The sequence below is a fragment of the Hemicordylus capensis genome, chromosome 2 (assembly GCF_027244095.1).
Source record: "Hemicordylus capensis ecotype Gifberg chromosome 2, rHemCap1.1.pri, whole genome shotgun sequence".
Taxonomy (NCBI): domain Eukaryota; kingdom Metazoa; phylum Chordata; class Lepidosauria; order Squamata; family Cordylidae; genus Hemicordylus; species Hemicordylus capensis.
Window position 1 is genome coordinate 379,149,036 of NC_069658.1, and position 16,995 is coordinate 379,166,030.

General features: G+C 45.7%; 1 protein-coding gene across 3 annotated transcripts; it reads right to left on the bottom strand.

The window, feature by feature from the left end:
* Window positions 1-1,130: 1,130 nt before the first annotated feature.
* PTGER1 (prostaglandin E receptor 1) lies at window positions 1,131-15,914 on the bottom strand. Of its 3 annotated transcripts, none has more exons than XM_053298876.1 (3): window positions 15,798-15,914; window positions 3,766-4,627; window positions 1,131-2,429 (listed from the first exon to the last, which is right to left on the bottom strand). In XM_053298876.1, exons 2-3 carry the CDS (start codon window positions 4,594-4,596, stop codon window positions 2,178-2,180), a joined length of 1,083 nt encoding a protein of 360 aa, XP_053154851.1. In that variant the 5' UTR covers window positions 4,597-4,627; window positions 15,798-15,914; the 3' UTR covers window positions 1,131-2,177. The 3 variants fall into 3 exon arrangements, with proteins under 3 accessions (XP_053154851.1, XP_053154850.1, XP_053154852.1); XM_053298875.1 differs by having other exon boundaries at window positions 15,693-15,807; XM_053298877.1 differs by lacking the exon at window positions 15,798-15,914 and adding an exon at window positions 15,484-15,623.
* Window positions 15,915-16,995: the final 1,081 nt, after the last annotated feature.

Sequence of the window (16,995 nt, forward strand, 5' to 3'; positions counted from 1 at the left end):
TGACATGAAGACAATAAATTGAAACAGACCAGAATGCTCCACAAAAATGCTTTATTGTAATAGAGTGTCCAGCACTGTAACAGCTCCTGCGGGCCAGGAAACTGACATGGAACACAGCTCCCCCTTATCTCCAGGCTCTGTAGCCCAAACCCTTCTCTTAGGACTTGCCCCCCCCCCACACACATGTTTTACAGTGTTGCATTCCCATTGCACACAAACTCCTTCCAGTGAAGGTCTCAGAAGCAAATCGACATCATTCCCCCAATGAGATATAACACCACCCAGAGACACCCCACTTATAGTCTGTTGGCCAGCTTCATTTCTGTCATTTAGCACATCACATGGTCCTCAGCAGCCTCAGCCCTAATAGAAATCATACAAGGCCAGATGGCCTTCCCCTTGTCAATCTACCTGATCATCAGCAGTCTCCTTCCTGTTGAGGTGTCTACACAAAAATTAACACAAGTCCTGTAAGTATTCCATTCTGGAAGAAATTTTCCCCTTTTCCATTGACACTGGGAGATTATGTGTCCAGGCTTTTGGAGATCACACTTCAAGCCTTCTTGACTATCCAGGATGCCCATTCTAATGCAGGGCTTTCCTGAAATGCTCAAGTTTACATTCAGGCCAAAGCTGTATTCACATATTCTATTCAATGCATGTATAATCTGTGTATGGTGTATGCACATTCAGATCTGCACATGTACAATTATTTAGACATCATGTTCTATGCACATAGGGTAGAACCCTTCCTACCTATACCCTTCATTTGAAGGGGGCTGTACCCAGGTTTACTTTTAAGATGAATGCATGTAGAATCATTCACACAACATGTATGTGCATACAGGTGTCTACATGTGTACACCATAATATCTGAATCGAACTTAAATATCACCCTGAATGGTCAGCCATCAGCTCTTGCCAGCACAATTTATGCATAACTTTCAAATGTTTTAGATGTGGAAGGATGCTATACAGACTTACATCTTGGCCAGAGATGCTGCTGCCTCTGAGGAAGGGTAGTAGTTTATACATGGATCGGTTTTGTATAGCTCTAAAATACAGGAACTTCTGGATCAGGAACTGGAAAGTCTATCATGCATTCATAGTGACCAGGTCACTGCAGGACAGCAAGTTAAACATGTTTTATATTCAATCAGCTACAGCTGGATGAACTGTCTGAACAGAATTATCCAATCAAGAAAGTTGACATAGCAAAAGAAACAGGGGGAAAAGTTTCCTGTCCCAAAGGGATTCAAAAGCATTAAAAAAAAAACAACCCACCAAACTACACAGAGAAAGAGGCCCCAAACAACCACTGGGTTAAATGCTGTGCAGCAATGAACAGGGACAGTTGCTCTCCCTCTGCTAATATTAGAGACCCACCATTTAAGAGTTGCCTCTTTAGCTGGAGAGCAGGATGTTATCTGAGGGTCCCCCCCCCCTTTTAAAAATCATCACAGAAGCTGCCTCCAGGACTCCAAGCTTCTACTTGGACCCATAAGCAAGCTTTATGCTCCTGAGAGGATACAGTGAATCATACCAGGGAGTCACAGATGACTTACTGCCCTGAACCACCAGCATCTTACTGCTTTGAACTATAGCAGCAATAACAAGATTCCTATATATTGTGCATGGGCTATGCTAGAAAGTGTTGTATGTTTTCAGAAAGTGCTAAATTATGGCTTTTCTCCCACCACATGTGACAAAGTCGCCAAAATGTATGAGGCTGTCTTCTGTTGAGTCAGACCACTGGGTCATCTAGCCCACTATTGATTCCTCTGAGTATCAGTGACATTCCAGGTTCCAAGTTCAAGGTCTTTCCCAGCCTTACTTAACTACAGGCACCAGGAATTGAATCTCAGGCCTTCTGCATGCAAAGCATGTGCTCTCTACCATGATCTATGGCTCTTCTTCCCCAAAGGGATTATCGTCACTCCTTATCATTTTTACTCCAAGAAGGATTCCACGTCTCTCCTTCACAATAAAGTCCCAGGATGCAAAACTAGGCAGGGACCTGGCCCAATAGTATGATTTTCTCCATAGTCTTGAACCCCATCACTCATTTGTTCCAGAGCCCTGGGTACAGAATCCCATTTTGCAAACACTGGGGAGTGTGTGAAGTGCTCTGAAGAGCTCCTGAAGAGGAAAGGTACTTCTGCTTGATCCAGCCAGCACTAGATGCGACCAGCAGCAACACTGCGCTCAGAACTTTGGAAGGAGCTTGCCTCCCAGCGGTCAAAACGTAGCCCCTTGAGATCAGGACGCCGTAGAAGTAGAGCAGCAAGCTTGCGCAACACAGCACGCCGTAGCAGGATGTATACCCAGGGGTCCAGGATCTGGTTCCACGAGGCCAGGCGCACACCAAGAAATAGGAGCTTTGTGTATTCAGTGTTGTGGGAGTTGCTCACTGACAAGATGACAAAGACCTGCGAGGGGAAACACAGTGATAAGAGGAGAGTACTACTGTGGGGACCTCAAAGCTCCCTACTGCCTGCTCCTCTCTCGTGATCCTGAGAATCTAGAAAACAAAGTAGGAGCTCTGCTTACACCCCAGCTTCTCACCCCCACCCGCCCAATCACCACCAACCAGAATATGCATAGGTACCCTATTTAGCTGAATCCAAGACTAATCCCCCCCCCCGTTCTCTGATGTTAGAAATGGAGTGGGTGGGGAGGGGGGCACCTCTTAAATTTAGAGTCCTGTTGCTTTCAGGTAAAGCGTGGTGTAGTGGTTGGAGTGCTGGACTAGGACCGGGGAGACGCGAGTTCAAATCCCCATTCAGCCATGAGACTAGCTGGGTGACTCTGGGCCAGTCACTTCTCTCTCAGCCTAACCTACTTCACAGGGTTGTTGTGAAAGAGAAACTCAAGTATGTAGTGCACTGCTCTGGGCTCCTTGGAGGAAGAGCGGGATATAAATGTAAAAATACATACATACAAATACATACATGTATAATTCGCATTTTTAAAGGGATCGTCTTGAACTCAGAGTTATCTTCTATCTGGGTAAATAAGGTATATTTTCCAGGCCATCTTCACCCAGCCAGCCAAGAGGAGAGCTGGTCTTGTAGTAGCAAGCATGACTTGTCCCCATAGCTAAGCAGGGTCTGCCCTGGTTGCATATGAATGGGAGACTTGATGTGTGAGCACTGCAAGATATTCCCCTCGGGATGAAGCCGCTCTGGGAAGAGCAGAAGGTTCCAAGTTCCCTCCCTGGCTTCTCCAAGATGGGGCTGAGAGAGATTCCTGCCTGCAACCTTGGAGAAGCTGCTGCCAGTCTGTGAAGACAATACTGAGCTAGATAGACCAATGGTCTGACTCAGTATATGGCAGTTTCTTATGTTCTATGTTCCTAACAATTGTTCCCTGACAAGGGCTGTCCAGTCTCCAGTGGCTCCATAAGTGATAGTAGTCCATGCATATGCTGGACCTCAATGGAGAATAGAACTTATCGAATCTTTCCCACAGATTCCTCCTATGTAATGTCAGTGTGAACCGATACCTTGGCCTCTGGATGCTACAGATGCCAGATCCTTTCCAGTTATGATTCTCCCTGGGAAGACACCTTTCCCCACCAGAGCCTCCTAGTCCTCCTCATGCCTTTAAGTTGAACACATCATTAGATTCCACCCACCCTGAATACCTCATGAGTGCCTAGAAGCACAGGAGGACTGCCCTGACCTGCTGCATGACTACTGCCGCATTTCCCACTCTGTTCCCACGCAGAGATTTTACCCTTTCTGCCACTCTTCCTCCACTCACCAGTAAGGGACTCCAGCAGATGCAGGAAACCACCATGATGCCCACCAGCTGCACAACCATCTCAATGTCATGGGCCTTGGCCCGCCGGTGCCCACATTTGCGCTGACTACGAAGCCGGGCCCGTACCAGGTTGAGTCCGCTGAATGTGTTGCAGAAGAGAGCAATCAGCAGGGAGGCCAAACCCAGCAAGGAGAAGAGCAAGGCAAAGGCCACTTCAGGCCAGGCTTTTGCCTCTTGCACACTGATGAAACACCAGGTCCCTTGCTCCTGGACGACGTACTTCCCAAAGCTGCAGAGAGGCATCAGGGCAATGACTAGAGCAGTCGTCCACAGTGCCAGCAAGCAGAGCTTTGTTCGGCCAGGTGTGACAAGACCAGCATGCAGCAAAGGACGAGTGATGCCCATGCAGCGCTCCACCGCCATTATGCAGCCCAGAAAGAGTGGGCACAGTCCAAAAAATACCATGGAGGCGCCAAAGAACTTGCAGAGGGCTCCGGAAGGGTCCATGGCTGTCCACCTGTTCCTTGTGGCATAAAGATGCAACACAAAGGAGCCTGGGATGACGTGGCCTGCTAGGTCCGTGATAACCAGACTGCTGGCAAAAAGCAGGAAAGTGGCCTTGGAACGGCGTCGGAAGCGGGCATAAGATTGTACCAGGATAGCCAGTGCTACAATGTTGGAGACAGCACCCAGGGTCATAGAGAAAATTGGAGAAGCAGGTGAAGAAGTTCTTGCTGGGACTTTCACTGACCCTGTCTGGATCGAGGAGAAGTTCATTGGAAGGATGGCAGGTGGTGTCTGGGAATGATTGAAGGAGTGGCTGGCGAACATACTGTCAGTGATTGCCTCCAGGAACAGGCATCTGTAAGCGGGGAAAATGGGCAGCAGAAATTATCTCAAGGTCCTTAAAGAGAGTCTCTAGAACTGCCTCTATAGGGGGCCTGGCCACTTCCCTATGGATCCCTTGCCCCATATTCTGCTCTGAAGGATAAAGAGGAAGAGTCTATGGGGTGGGGGATACTTCCTGCCTAACAGATTGTGCCTTTGGAAGTTCCCATCCAGTAGACAGGAACTGTTGCATGTGTCCCCCCCCACCACCACACACACAATTCCTAGATAATCCAAAGTAAGGAGAAGCCAATTGTTATATATTCTCTTTTGTGACTTCAACTGTTAACATTGCATCTCCTCACTTCCTCCCATTTCCTCCCCTGGGATTTGATTGGAATTTAATTTCCCCCTCCTCCATGTCTTTCTTGAATCTACACGCAAGGCTGTTTATGATTAAATGCTGCACAGATCCCAATACTCTATCTGTTGTCTTGTTTTTTATGCTTGTTTGATATGTTTTTAGCTTGGTGTTTTTATTGCTTTTATTGTATGTTTTAATTTTTGTAAACCGCCTTGGGGTTTTCTTTTAATGAAAGGCGGTATAGAAATGTAAAAATAAATAAATAAAAATAAAATAAATACATTTTAGGTGCTCCTCAATCAAATGAGGTTGGTGATGAAAAAGAGAGCTGGCAGAAGTCAGAGAGAAGAGGAAGTCCTTGAAATGCCCCAGGAACTGAAAGTCAAGTTGCTGCATCCTTACTAGGATAGTAAGGAACTCAAGAGTGTCTTCTTGACAGCGCTGTAAGAGAGTGCACACATAATCTTGACTGGCCCCACCCTGATTAGTCTTGGTTCAGGAACTGTATACTGTAAATCAGGGAGCATCACATGGGACAGACTGGGGAGAACACACAGAGAGAATTAGAGACTATTTTAAAGCTATTATATTTAACTGTATTTTATTACAAAAATAATTATATTTTAAAATCAAAGTTACTTTGTTGCATTCTCCCTCCCCCAGCAAAAAACAAAAAAGAGTAAATGGAGGGGGATTATTATTTGTTAATTTCTAATTTTTAGATTTTACAATTTAATAATGAACACAAAAGCATGACACATTATTTGGATTGTACAGATCAGCTAGAAAGCTATATAGCATGGAATGCCCTTTAGTTAAGGGGAGTAGTAAAAAAAGGTTCCACCATTATAAGCCTCAAAATTATATTGCTTATAAGTATGACAACTGTTGAGTTATTTACTTGGTGAGGCATACAAATCTGCCTAATTTCAAGGAGATCTGATAAAAATTGCCAAAGCTACCGCAGGTTAAACAGTGCTGAAAATTGATACTTTGACCCTTTTTTGCCCAATTTTTATCCAGGAGTTGATTTCTTTCAAATTTTGATGAAAATGACTGATCTAATCTGTTCAGGCTTATCTAGGGAAGCAATCCTTTATGGGTTTGATTAATTTTGGAGCAGTGGTTCAAATGTTATTAAGGTTTTCCTGCCCCATTAAAGCCTATGGCTAGCAAGTCCTGGTAAAGTTACATAGGCATGCCTAGTTTGAAATGAAGCCAGTTTTATTTATTATTTAGTGTATTCCATTAAACTGGAAGTTGTTCACTAAACTGGCAATGTTTGCAAGTATTCCATCATTGGTAGAGGGAGACAGCTAGTGGATTCTATTGCGAGAGCAATGCCTATTCTATTAGTGACGGAAAGTGAACTCTCAGGGAAGGGGAAACATGGAATGGACAGTTGGGGAAAACCAGGTGAGTAGTTAGAGCAATGTGGGGGCTTATTTCTGAGTAATCATCCACCCGCCCACCATTCTCTTCTATCAGTTAGGCAGAGTGTGACTACCACACACTTCTTCAGAACTGCCTGTTGGGAATTCTCTTCGGTGAGAGAATCCCTTTTTCATTATAGCAGAGTGCACAGAGGCACAACACAGCGGATTTAGTTAGGCATGCGTGTATGCTGAGAGTAAAGTAACTTGGAGCCAATTCATAGTTTCAAATCAATATATAAGGCATTCATTATGGAACTCCATTCTAGATAGGAAAGTGAGGAGTTAGGATCTCTAATCTATCTATCTAGCTGGATGCAGATGTATTCTGCATCTTAGGAAAATAGGAAACTGCCATACACTGAGTCAGACCATTGGTCTATCTAGCTCAGTATTGTCTTCACAGACTGGCAGCGGCTTCTCCAAGGTTGCAGGCAGGAATCTCTCTCAGCCCTATCTTGGAGAAGCCAGGCAGGGAACTTGAAACCTTCTGCTCTTCCCAGAGCAGCTTCATCCCCTAAGGGGAATATCTTGCAGTGCTCACACATCAAGTCTCCCATTCATATGCAACCAGGGCAGACCCTGCTTAGCTATGGGGACGAGTGAGCCATGCTTGCTACCACAAGACCAGCTCTCCTCTCTTTTTTGAGATTTAAGAGATTGAGATTTAAGACATCCTACTCCTCTCTCACACACTATAATTCCCGCCTCCTATTTGTTTGTTTACGCACAATTGAAAGCTCCGAAGCTGGGTAGACTCTTATCCTACTCAGATTTTGGTCGTGTGTATAGCCTTAAAGTGTGCTGTCAAGTTGATTTTGACTCCTGGCATCCAGAGACCTGTGGTTTTCTCCGGCAGAATACAGGAGGGGTTTACCATTGCCTCCTCCCGCACAGTATGAGATGATGCCTTTCAGCATCTTTCTATATCGCTGCTGCTTGATATAGTACCAGTGGGGATTCGAACCGGCAACCTTATGCTTGTTAGTCAGGCATTTCCCCACTGCGCCACTTAAGGTGGCTAATCTTCTCTGCACACATGGTGCAGGGAGAGGAGCTTGCCATCTTGCAAGGTAGGACAGGTAGGGAAGAGAGAGAGGAAGTTAATCCCTAAGAGTACCAATCTACATTTCAAAAGGGATAGTGTCAGAGCAGTAGAGAAGAGATGACCAGTGTCTTGACCCTCTAGCCCTCTGACTCACTAGTCTGTCCTCCACTGTCTGAGACAAGAGACAGTGCATAGTCCTTAACTTCCAACACTGCCTCAGTTGACGTTGTACTTGCTGCTCATCCCGCACTGTCAGAATGCTGACAGGAAACCTCACTTGACTTCTGCGATAAGGATTAGTCCCATTAATTTCAAAGAAGTGGACCAGATGGCAATGGTAAACCCTTCCTGTATTCTACCAAAGAAAAACCACAGGGGCTCTGTGGTCACCAGGAGTCGACATCAACTCGGTGGCACACTTTATATATAAAAATAAATAAAAGGTATGTATGTATACACACACACACACACACACACACACACACACACACACACACACACCCATTTCCCACCTCTACACAGTACTCTGCTTTTCCCTATGCCAGGTTGAGGGGGGCAGTAAGAATAACAGAGCCCTGTCAAGCTCCAGCACCAATGCTGCACCATACTGAAAGCTGAAGACAGAGCACTGGGAAGTGTAGATCCACCCAGCACCTTCCATACAATAGGTAAAGTGCTGGAAAATATGACATTTTTTAGCATTCCATGTGCGCCTTCCAAGATATTCTTGGACATAACTTTACTATATTTTATTTTTACATGTATATCCTGCTCTTCCTCCAAGGAGCCCAGAGTGGTATGCATGACTGTATTTATCCTCACAACAACCTTGCGAGTTAAGTTAGACTGAGAGATAAATGACTGGCCCGAAGTCAGAGTTCATTTCATGGCTTTCTGGGGATTTGGAGTCACAGAGTTCGTTTCATGGCTTTCCGGGGATTTGGATGAAGAAAAACAAGAAGCACCAAATACAGATGGAAATGAAGAGACAAAAGTTCCACGGTGCTGTAAACAGGTTTATTTGAGCCCAATGCTCAAATTGGCTTCATTGGCTTTGGCTACTGTCAATATTGTTACCTGTTTTTGAAGAAGTGTTTTTGTAACAGGATTACATTGGATAATATTTTGCCCCTGAACAGGGGCGTAACTAGGTTGGAGTGGGCCCTGAGACAAGATTCTTAAATGCCCCCCCCATTAAATGACTTCACAAGGAAGATCGGGTAGGCGCTGGGTGGGGGAGAGCCTCTGAGGGCCCCCCCAAGGCGGGGCCCCCCGAGACAACGGCCTCCCCCTGCCTAATTGTAGTTACGCCCCTGCCCCTGAAGAAGGTTTCGGCCAACACATATTGGGCTCAAATAAACCTGTTTATGGCACTGTGGGACTTTTGTCTCTTCATTTTCATCTGTCTGGGGATTTGAACATGGGTCTTCCCAGCTCTAGTCTAACCACTGCACCACACTAGTTCTACAACACCACTGTAATGCAGAATATCCTATGACTGTTTTAGAAATATATAAATTTATTTCAATAAGATTATAGCAGTGCACGACATAATCAAGGGTAACATTTATTTATTATTTATGTGTATAACTGAAAAGAAAACAAGTTGTTCTAGTAAGAACTAATCAGCCTACTTTCATTTCACTGTCTCCACAACTGGATGAAATTTGGTTTAAATTGAGGTCCACAAGTTATCCCACTTGCACCTCAAATGTTTACACATCCACCATCTTGAATTGGCATGGATGACATCACCACAAGCAATGTCATTGAGGTGTCCATGTGTTTAACTCACTGCAACTGTATCCAATTTGGTTCAAATGGGTTAGACAGTCCACAAATTACCCCGCTTGTGCCTCAGATGTTCACACGGCTGTCATCTTGAGTTGGAGTGGATGAGATCATCCCTATGTGTCCCTACTGTAGCAAATTTGAAGCAGTTCACAAGTTAGCCCACTTGTGTCTCAAATATTTATGCGTCCGCCATCTTGGATCAAGGTGGATGACATAAAAAACTATGCCATTGTGGTGTCCCTACAACTGTACCCGGTGTGGTTCCTATTGGTTCAGGTGTTTTGATGTGGGACACACACACACACACACACACACACACACACACACACACACACACAGAGCTGGGTGTTCTCATAAGCCTACTGGAAAGTAGGCTACAAAGGACCCCTTAAGAATAACTTTAACATAACAACATACAACCTACCAAGGCGGGGTGGGGGGGAAAGGCAGGGGAAACTAACCTTCTACGGATCTCTCTCTCCCCCACCCCAAACATTAAAAAAAAGTTAAAATATGAGCAAATTGCTGAAAGTTCTTCTTTATCTTTCCTTCAGAAAAAGACCAGTTCAAATGCTGACAAGGAACACATATCAGTTATCCAAAGTTACAATTCAGGAGTAAAATAGTCCTTCCAGTGCAGTCTCTCCCCTCTTGCACACCCTCAGTGCCCCCCATGACATTGCTTCTCTCCTAGTCTCATCCATCCCTGCTGTCATTGCTTCCCCACCCCCACCGCAACACACTCACCTGAGCCATGCTGCTGCTCCTTATCCACCCCATTGCTTCCATCCCCTTTTCCCCTCTTGGTCATGGCTGTGGCATTGCTGGGGCCAATTGGCCAAGCCACAGCCTCCTAACCCCAGAGACCTCCTCACCCTCACCCAAGCCTTGGTCCTGCTCCTCCCCCTCTCCTCCCCACAGCAGCAGCGGTGGTTGATCAGGCCCTTCCTTGCTGCCACCGCCATGGCCACTCACTCCTCTCAGGCTGCCGACAGACCTGGCCCTCCCCTACATGCCTCCCTCCACCAATGGACTCGGTAGCCCTGAGCAGGAGTGGCAGTTGAGCGGACCCTTCCTCGCTGCCGCCACATTGGCCGCTCACACAGCACAGGGACTTCACTGTTGGAGAAGGCCACTGGCCTCGGTAGCCCCACGCATGCACGCTGCTCTCCTCAGAGCCCCCTCACCCCAGAGACTTCCCCATCATCTAGCATGGCAGCGGCAACATCACTACTTTCTTTCCCTGCAATGCCTCCTTGGGCCTGCGTCCTCTGCTGCCCTCCTCCTCCTTGTCTCTTCATCTCTGGTGGCAGCTGCCCCATCAGGTTCCTCCAGTTCCCTGGCCAGCCCCGAGCTTTCCTTCCCTGTGCCACTTCCACCTCAGGCCTCCCTCCTCTGCCGCCTGCCTGCTCCTCCTTGATAGCCCTGTCAGGCTTCTCCAGTTCCCTGGTCACCCTTCAGGACCACCACCCCACCAATGCTGCCCTTCTTTCTTACTCTCTGGGCTTTGCTTATTTTCTCCCCCCCCCCGTTTTCTCTTCCCATCTTATTCCCCACCACCACCTTCTTAATTAATTTAATTCTTAAAGCCCCTGGTGGTGCAGTGGTAAAAAAAACTGCCACCCTGTAACCAGAAGGTTACAAGTTCGATCCTGACCAGGGGCTCAAGGTTGACTCAGCCTTCCATCCTTCCGAGGTCGGTAAAATGAGTACCCAGAATGTTGGGGGCAATATGCTAAATCATTGTAAACCGCTTAGAGAGCTCTGGCTATAGAGCGGTATATAAATGTAAGTGCTATTGCTATTGCTAATTCCTTTCTCTCGCTCTTTTCCTCTTTATTTCTTCCTCTGGCTTCTTTCTTTTTCTCTGTTTATTTCAGATGGTCACCATGGCACAGAATTCTCACCACCAGAGAAGCCCAGTGATTTGGTATCTAATGTCATTGCCAATTGGTTAAGCTCTGCATGGGTGTGGTTTGCCACAATTCTCACCACTGGAGAAGCCCACTGATTGGGCCTCTAATGTCACTGCCAATTGGTGGTTAAGCACTGCATGGGCATGACTTGCCATGTACCACCCAAGGTGCGTGTGTGTGTGTGTGTGTGTGTGTGTGTGTGTAGTTTCAGAAGCCACAAGATCCACAATAATAAATGTTTTACCTGAATAAACTGTCAGCTAGCATTTAGAGATAAATCGAATTCAGCTCTCAAAATTTCAAGAGATTTAAAAACAGCTTCAGAAGAGATTAATTGATCTAATATAATGACATTGTCATTACAGAGCTGCAAGCTCTAGTAATGAAAGTTAAGGGAGCACAGTGAAAAAAATGGGACTACAACTAAATGTAAAGAAGCCTAAACTAATGACAACGGGTACAGCAACCAGCTCCAGAATTGATAATGAAGACACTGAAGTAGTGGATAGCTTCTGCCTTTTAGGATCGACCATCAACAGTAAAGGATCCAGCAGTCAAGAAATACGCCGCAGACTAGCACTTGGTAGGATTGCAATGAAGGCCTCGGGAAGGATATTTAGATGCCGTGACATGTCTATACCTACAAAGATTAGAATCGTTTGAACAATGGTTTTCCCCATGATATTCTATGGATGTGAAAATGGACTTTGAAGAAGCAAGATAGAAAAAGTATTGACACTTTTGAACTTTGGTGCTGGAGAAAACTGTTTAGGATACATGGACAGCCAGGAAAACAAACAAATGGATCATAGAACAAATCAATCCAGAATTTTCACTCGAGGTACAAATGACCAGGTTCAAACTATCATACTTCCGACAGATTAGGTGAAAACCCAGCTCCCTTGAGAAGTCCATAATGCTGGGGAAAGTTGAAGGAAAGAGAAAAATAGGACGACCAGCAGAAAGGTGGATGGGCTCTATTATGACAGCAATGAATGCACCACTGAGAGACCTTAAAGGCCAAGTTGAAGACAGATCATCCTGGAGATAATCTATCTATGTGGTCACTAAGAGTAGACACTGACTTGACGGCACTTAACTAATCAAAATGACGTTGTGGGAGGCCCAGTTAGCCCAAAAATCAGAGTTAAGGCTATGTCATTTTGGCTCAAACTCCACAAAGCTGGGAAATTGGAATCTAAGGCTGATGTCTTACCATTATCAGTAATTATGTTGTGCAAAGTCACAAATTGTGCTCACTTACAGCTTGGCTTTGTTGCACACACATGGACATGATGGGGCATCTTTGCTGGTGCCAGACACTCTATCATCCTCCCCATCTTGAGGTGGGCCTCAAAGATCAAGAAAAAAGAGGGGTGCACGATGGAGCGCAACTTGTGAGTGCAATTTCTGACATTACACATCATTTCTGATCATGTGGCACACCTGTTAAGGCATCGGCCTAAGATTCCAATTTCTCAACATGGTGGAGCTTGAGCCAAAATGAGATAACGTTAGCCCTGGCCTTAAATCAGCAAGTTTTTTTTTTTTACTATCTATCTATAAACAGTACTCATCAGATGTATGTGTGCACGTATGTATGTGGGCACCCCATGAAGCTGGGCCTGTTCCTGGACACCTCTGCTTTGCAAGTGGTCAGCAGACCAAGAATTGGCTGAAACACATCATGAATCTAGGGGACTAAATCCTAATTATCAAATGTCCTTCACCAGCAAATGCACCATTTGAAAAAGCAGCACACATTTCCTCTAATCTACTACTACAAGAAGCAAACTATTATGCTGCAGCCATCATTACCACTTTTTCAGTGGGAATTTGCTTTGTTTTTTAAATAAGCAGCTCTCTGTAGTAACCACATGGAGTATAATTTAATTGCTCCACTTTTTCTTAGTTTAATTCCTACTGTCTGGCTCAACTAACCTGGGGGCTACATTAAGAACCAGATGATTGAGTAATGGCTCCCATTTGTCTCTGTCAATGAGAAATAGATCCAGGCACGTGTACTTCAGATCACTTAGCATGAATTAATTACCCCTTTATATCCTTTAGACCAGTGTTTCTCAAACTTTTTGGAGTCAAGGACCGCTAAATTCTTCGTGCAGAGTTTCAAGGACCGCTACATTCTTCATGCGCAGTTTCCCGGACCAGCAGTTAGTAAAGGGGTTTCAGGTCTGTCTGTCTATCTATCTATCTATCAGACTTCTATACTGCCCAAAACTTGCATCTCTGGGCAGTTTAGAATGAAAATAATATAAGCATTGAAATAATTAAATTTGGAATCTTTTGCAAACATGGAATATTAGGGGTTCTTAACCTTGGGTCCCTCAGTTAAACTCCCATAACCCCCAACAACAATGGCATTTGGCCATTATGGCTGGGGATTATGGGAGTAGAAGTCCACCAACGTCTGGGTACCCAAGGTTGAGAACCCCTGAATTTAAAAGCCTGGGTGAACAAATTTGTCTCCAGTATGTCTGGAGTGGAGGTGCTTGTGATTACTCAATGGAGAGGGGATGTTGGGCCATTAGAAAAATTCAAAAGCTACATGGGGCCAATGAAAACAACATACAAGCAAGCCCCACTGATGCAAGAGGGAAACAGCGTTCCCTCTCAAGGCGCCTCAACCACAACAGGCAGCTGGGTTTCAATCAAACAACCTTTGGCTGCAAACAATGAGCATGCAAGAACCAGCAGCCCTTCAAGTGGCACCCACTGCCATACTTTTTCCTCCATGCCCCCGCACCGCATACAGTTTGAAGCTGTAAAGATAGGGAATAAGATAGCTGTAGGAAGATCTCAGCAGCACGTGGAGGCAAGGCACAAGAAGGGTCCCATGCCTCCGTGATACTCTTCCTCTTCCATGCCATGTGCAAAATTGAGGAAGTGAGTGCCTTGATTTCAGTTGGGGGCGGGGTTGACTCCCAGTCAGGGACCGGCACTCAACCCTTCGGGGACCGGCAGCGGTCCAGGGACCGGTGGTTGAGAAACACTGCTTTAGACCAGCTTAAGTGGCACAGTGGGGAAATGCTTGACTAACAAACAGAAGGTTGCCAGTTCAAATCCCCGCTGGTATGTTTCCCAGACTATATTTCCCAGACTATGTGAAACACCTATATTGGGCAACAATGATATAGGAAGATTCTGAAAGGCATCATCTCCTACTACACGGGAGATGGCAGTGGTAAACCCCTCCTGTATTCTACCAAAGACAACCACAGGGCTCTGTGGGCACCAGGAGTCGAAACTGACTTGACAGCGCACTTTACTTTATAATCTTTAACTGCCCTGTTGTAGTCACAAGAAGAGTGGACTTTTTTCATCTTTTCAATATGTGCTCATTTAAGTGGTGGGGAATCTAATCAGTATCAGTGTTTGAGAATACAGAATCACTGGGCAGCTAGTGTGGACTGATTAATAAGAATATCTTGTAAATTCAGTACAAGATATATGTATCTTATGAGTCAGTATGTGGTACTGGGCTCTCAGGGCCCATTATCTAATGCAAATATTCCCTTTCAAACATGTATGAGAATCCATACGTGTATGAGACTCCATTTGGCTCGATTCTTGCCATGCAGGAAAAACATCTATGACACCCTCCATATAGAGACAGGCACTCCCCAGAGACAGCTGCCTCCCAGGCAGTTACTGTCACATACATGAGAGCTGCGCAGCAGTATACCTTTTCGCTCTCAACTGTGGTGTAACCATCAGTATTCATAACTGCTTACATGGATTAGAATCTCCACTCTAAGCAAGCATTAGCCAGATAGGAAACCCCACAAGAACTGCGAATACAACAGAGCGGTGAGGGCTCCAGTTCTAAACACACTTCGTAGGATACAAACACATTTACTAGGAAGACACTTCAGAGTAAAGATGCATAGTAGGCTGGCACTGTCAGTCATTTCCCGATGCAACTAACGGTGCAAACCTAGGCATGTCTTCTTGGAAGTAGCTCCCACTGAGTACACTGGGGCTTACTCCCAAGTTTCTTTTGAAAGAAAGGCAGAGGTAGACAATTTTAAACTAAGCATATAAAGTGCTAGGATGACAGGCTACGCCAAGTGATTTTTTTTTTGAGTAGTCGCCCCCAGAGATTTCCGCCTCTATCGAAAGGCAGAATTCTATTGAACTTCTGACAGAACATAGGCAGGATGACAACCTTGCAGTTCATAGAAACCTCGAATATATATACACCAACTCCCAATTCAATATTCACAATCACTTCAACGGATTTGCATCCCTACTTCCTATAAGATAAAAATCAGAGAATACTCTCCCCCCCCCCGCCCGCCGCTGAACTTTAACCACCTTGGCTGAGAGCGCACCACAGTTGTCCTCCTCCTCCTCCTCCTCTCCAGGCTCTCCCAGAGAGCCGCTTCTCAGGGAGGGCTTCCCCGAGGGACGGACAAGCACTCCCCATCGGGAAGGTGCTCTAGCACTTCCCCAGCCATTTCTTCTCTTCCCGGAGGCACTCCGCAGTCTGCGACTAGGAGCACCTGAGACCGCCCTTCCCTTACCGCCGGGCTGTCTCGCCTGTCCTGCCCTCCGTGCCCGTCCTATCGGAGTTCGCGCGCGGCATGGAGAGTTGGGAGCAGCTGACCACTCCTGCCGGTGGCGCTCACCTTGTGTCCAAATCTTTTCCTCAGTTGTGTCACACGTAATGCCGAGACATCCACCGCTGCGGCTGCCCTGAGCTCCGTCTCAACAAGTACGCTCCGGTTGGCTCTGTTTCGCCTCACCCTTGCCGGCTCATCTGAGAGTTATAGGGCGGACATCGCCCACTGACTCCGGCACTAGGGGGCGCACTGAACCCCTCCTCTTCCTCCTGAGTCAGCGCGGCGCCCTCCAAAGAAGGATTTGTTCGTCGAGGCGCCAACAAGTATAACAAAACTCCTCTCTGCGAGCAGAGTTCTCTCTTCTGTAGCCCCACATACTAGATCACAGACTTACGGAGAGTTGATTAATTCTCAGTAACTACTTCTGCTAATTCAGTATTCACTATTGCTAACAAGGACGGATAACGGATTGGATTCTTCCTCAGCTGAGCATGCTTTGAAAAAGGTGTGCGGTGGGAATAGTGGAAGAGAGCCACCCTTAAAATACTCTTAATTAAAGGAAAGGTAAAGTGTGTCGACTCCTGGCAGCCACAGAGCCCTGTGGTTTACTTGGTAGAATACAGGAGGGGTTTACCATTGCCTCCGCCCTCACTGTTTGAGACTATGTCTTTCAGCATCTTCTTCCTATAACCCCTCCTAATGTCATGCTGTTTTGAGGCTGTTTTACACAAGATGAGATTTCTTGCACAAACATTATGGAAGCTGCTGCTGCTGCCAAAAACATCTTCAGTACACACGGCAAAAGAGATACATATCTCTGCATTTATCCCACAATGAATAACATGTGGCATTCATTCACACATTTTCTTATTTCCATATAGGAACTTCATAGGCAGCATCAGGGGGTTTGTCTGTCCACTCAGACAAGTGGTTGGCCTCCAGCTGTCCTTCCCCACGACTGAACCATAAACCGAACATTAAAATAAGCCTGTATTCCTAAGCATGCTGACTTGATAGTTAACTGTACCAAAATCAATCAGATTGGCTTCAGAGAAAAAAAAATGTTGAGAACAAAAGTATTAATGGATATCAATATACTAATGATCAGTACATACATGGGGAAAATATTGTTATGTCTCCTATAGAAATCTAATGTGTTGCTTGCCCTTAGAAATGCACTTTGTCCCCCTGCCATACATGTACATATCTTTTTCTGGTGCCACCACTGACTGAAGCATTTCATTCTGTGTTCAAGAGATAGAGG

What these genes read in the sequence shown, in the direction of transcription:
- PTGER1 (XM_053298875.1), bottom strand. Translation starts at nt 15,754, where the DNA reads ATGCCGCGCGCGAACTCCGATAGGACGGGCACGGAGGGCAGGACAGGC. An exon ending in ACAGGCGAGACAGCCCGGCG is followed by an intron (nt 4,628 to 15,692) that starts GTAAGGGAAGGG and finishes CCCCGCTTACAG; the next exon opens with ATGCCTGTTCCTGGAGGCAA. An exon ending in TCTGCTGGAGTCCCTTACTG is followed by an intron (nt 2,430 to 3,765) that starts GTGAGTGGAGGA and finishes TTCCCCTCGCAG; the next exon opens with GTCTTTGTCATCTTGTCAGT.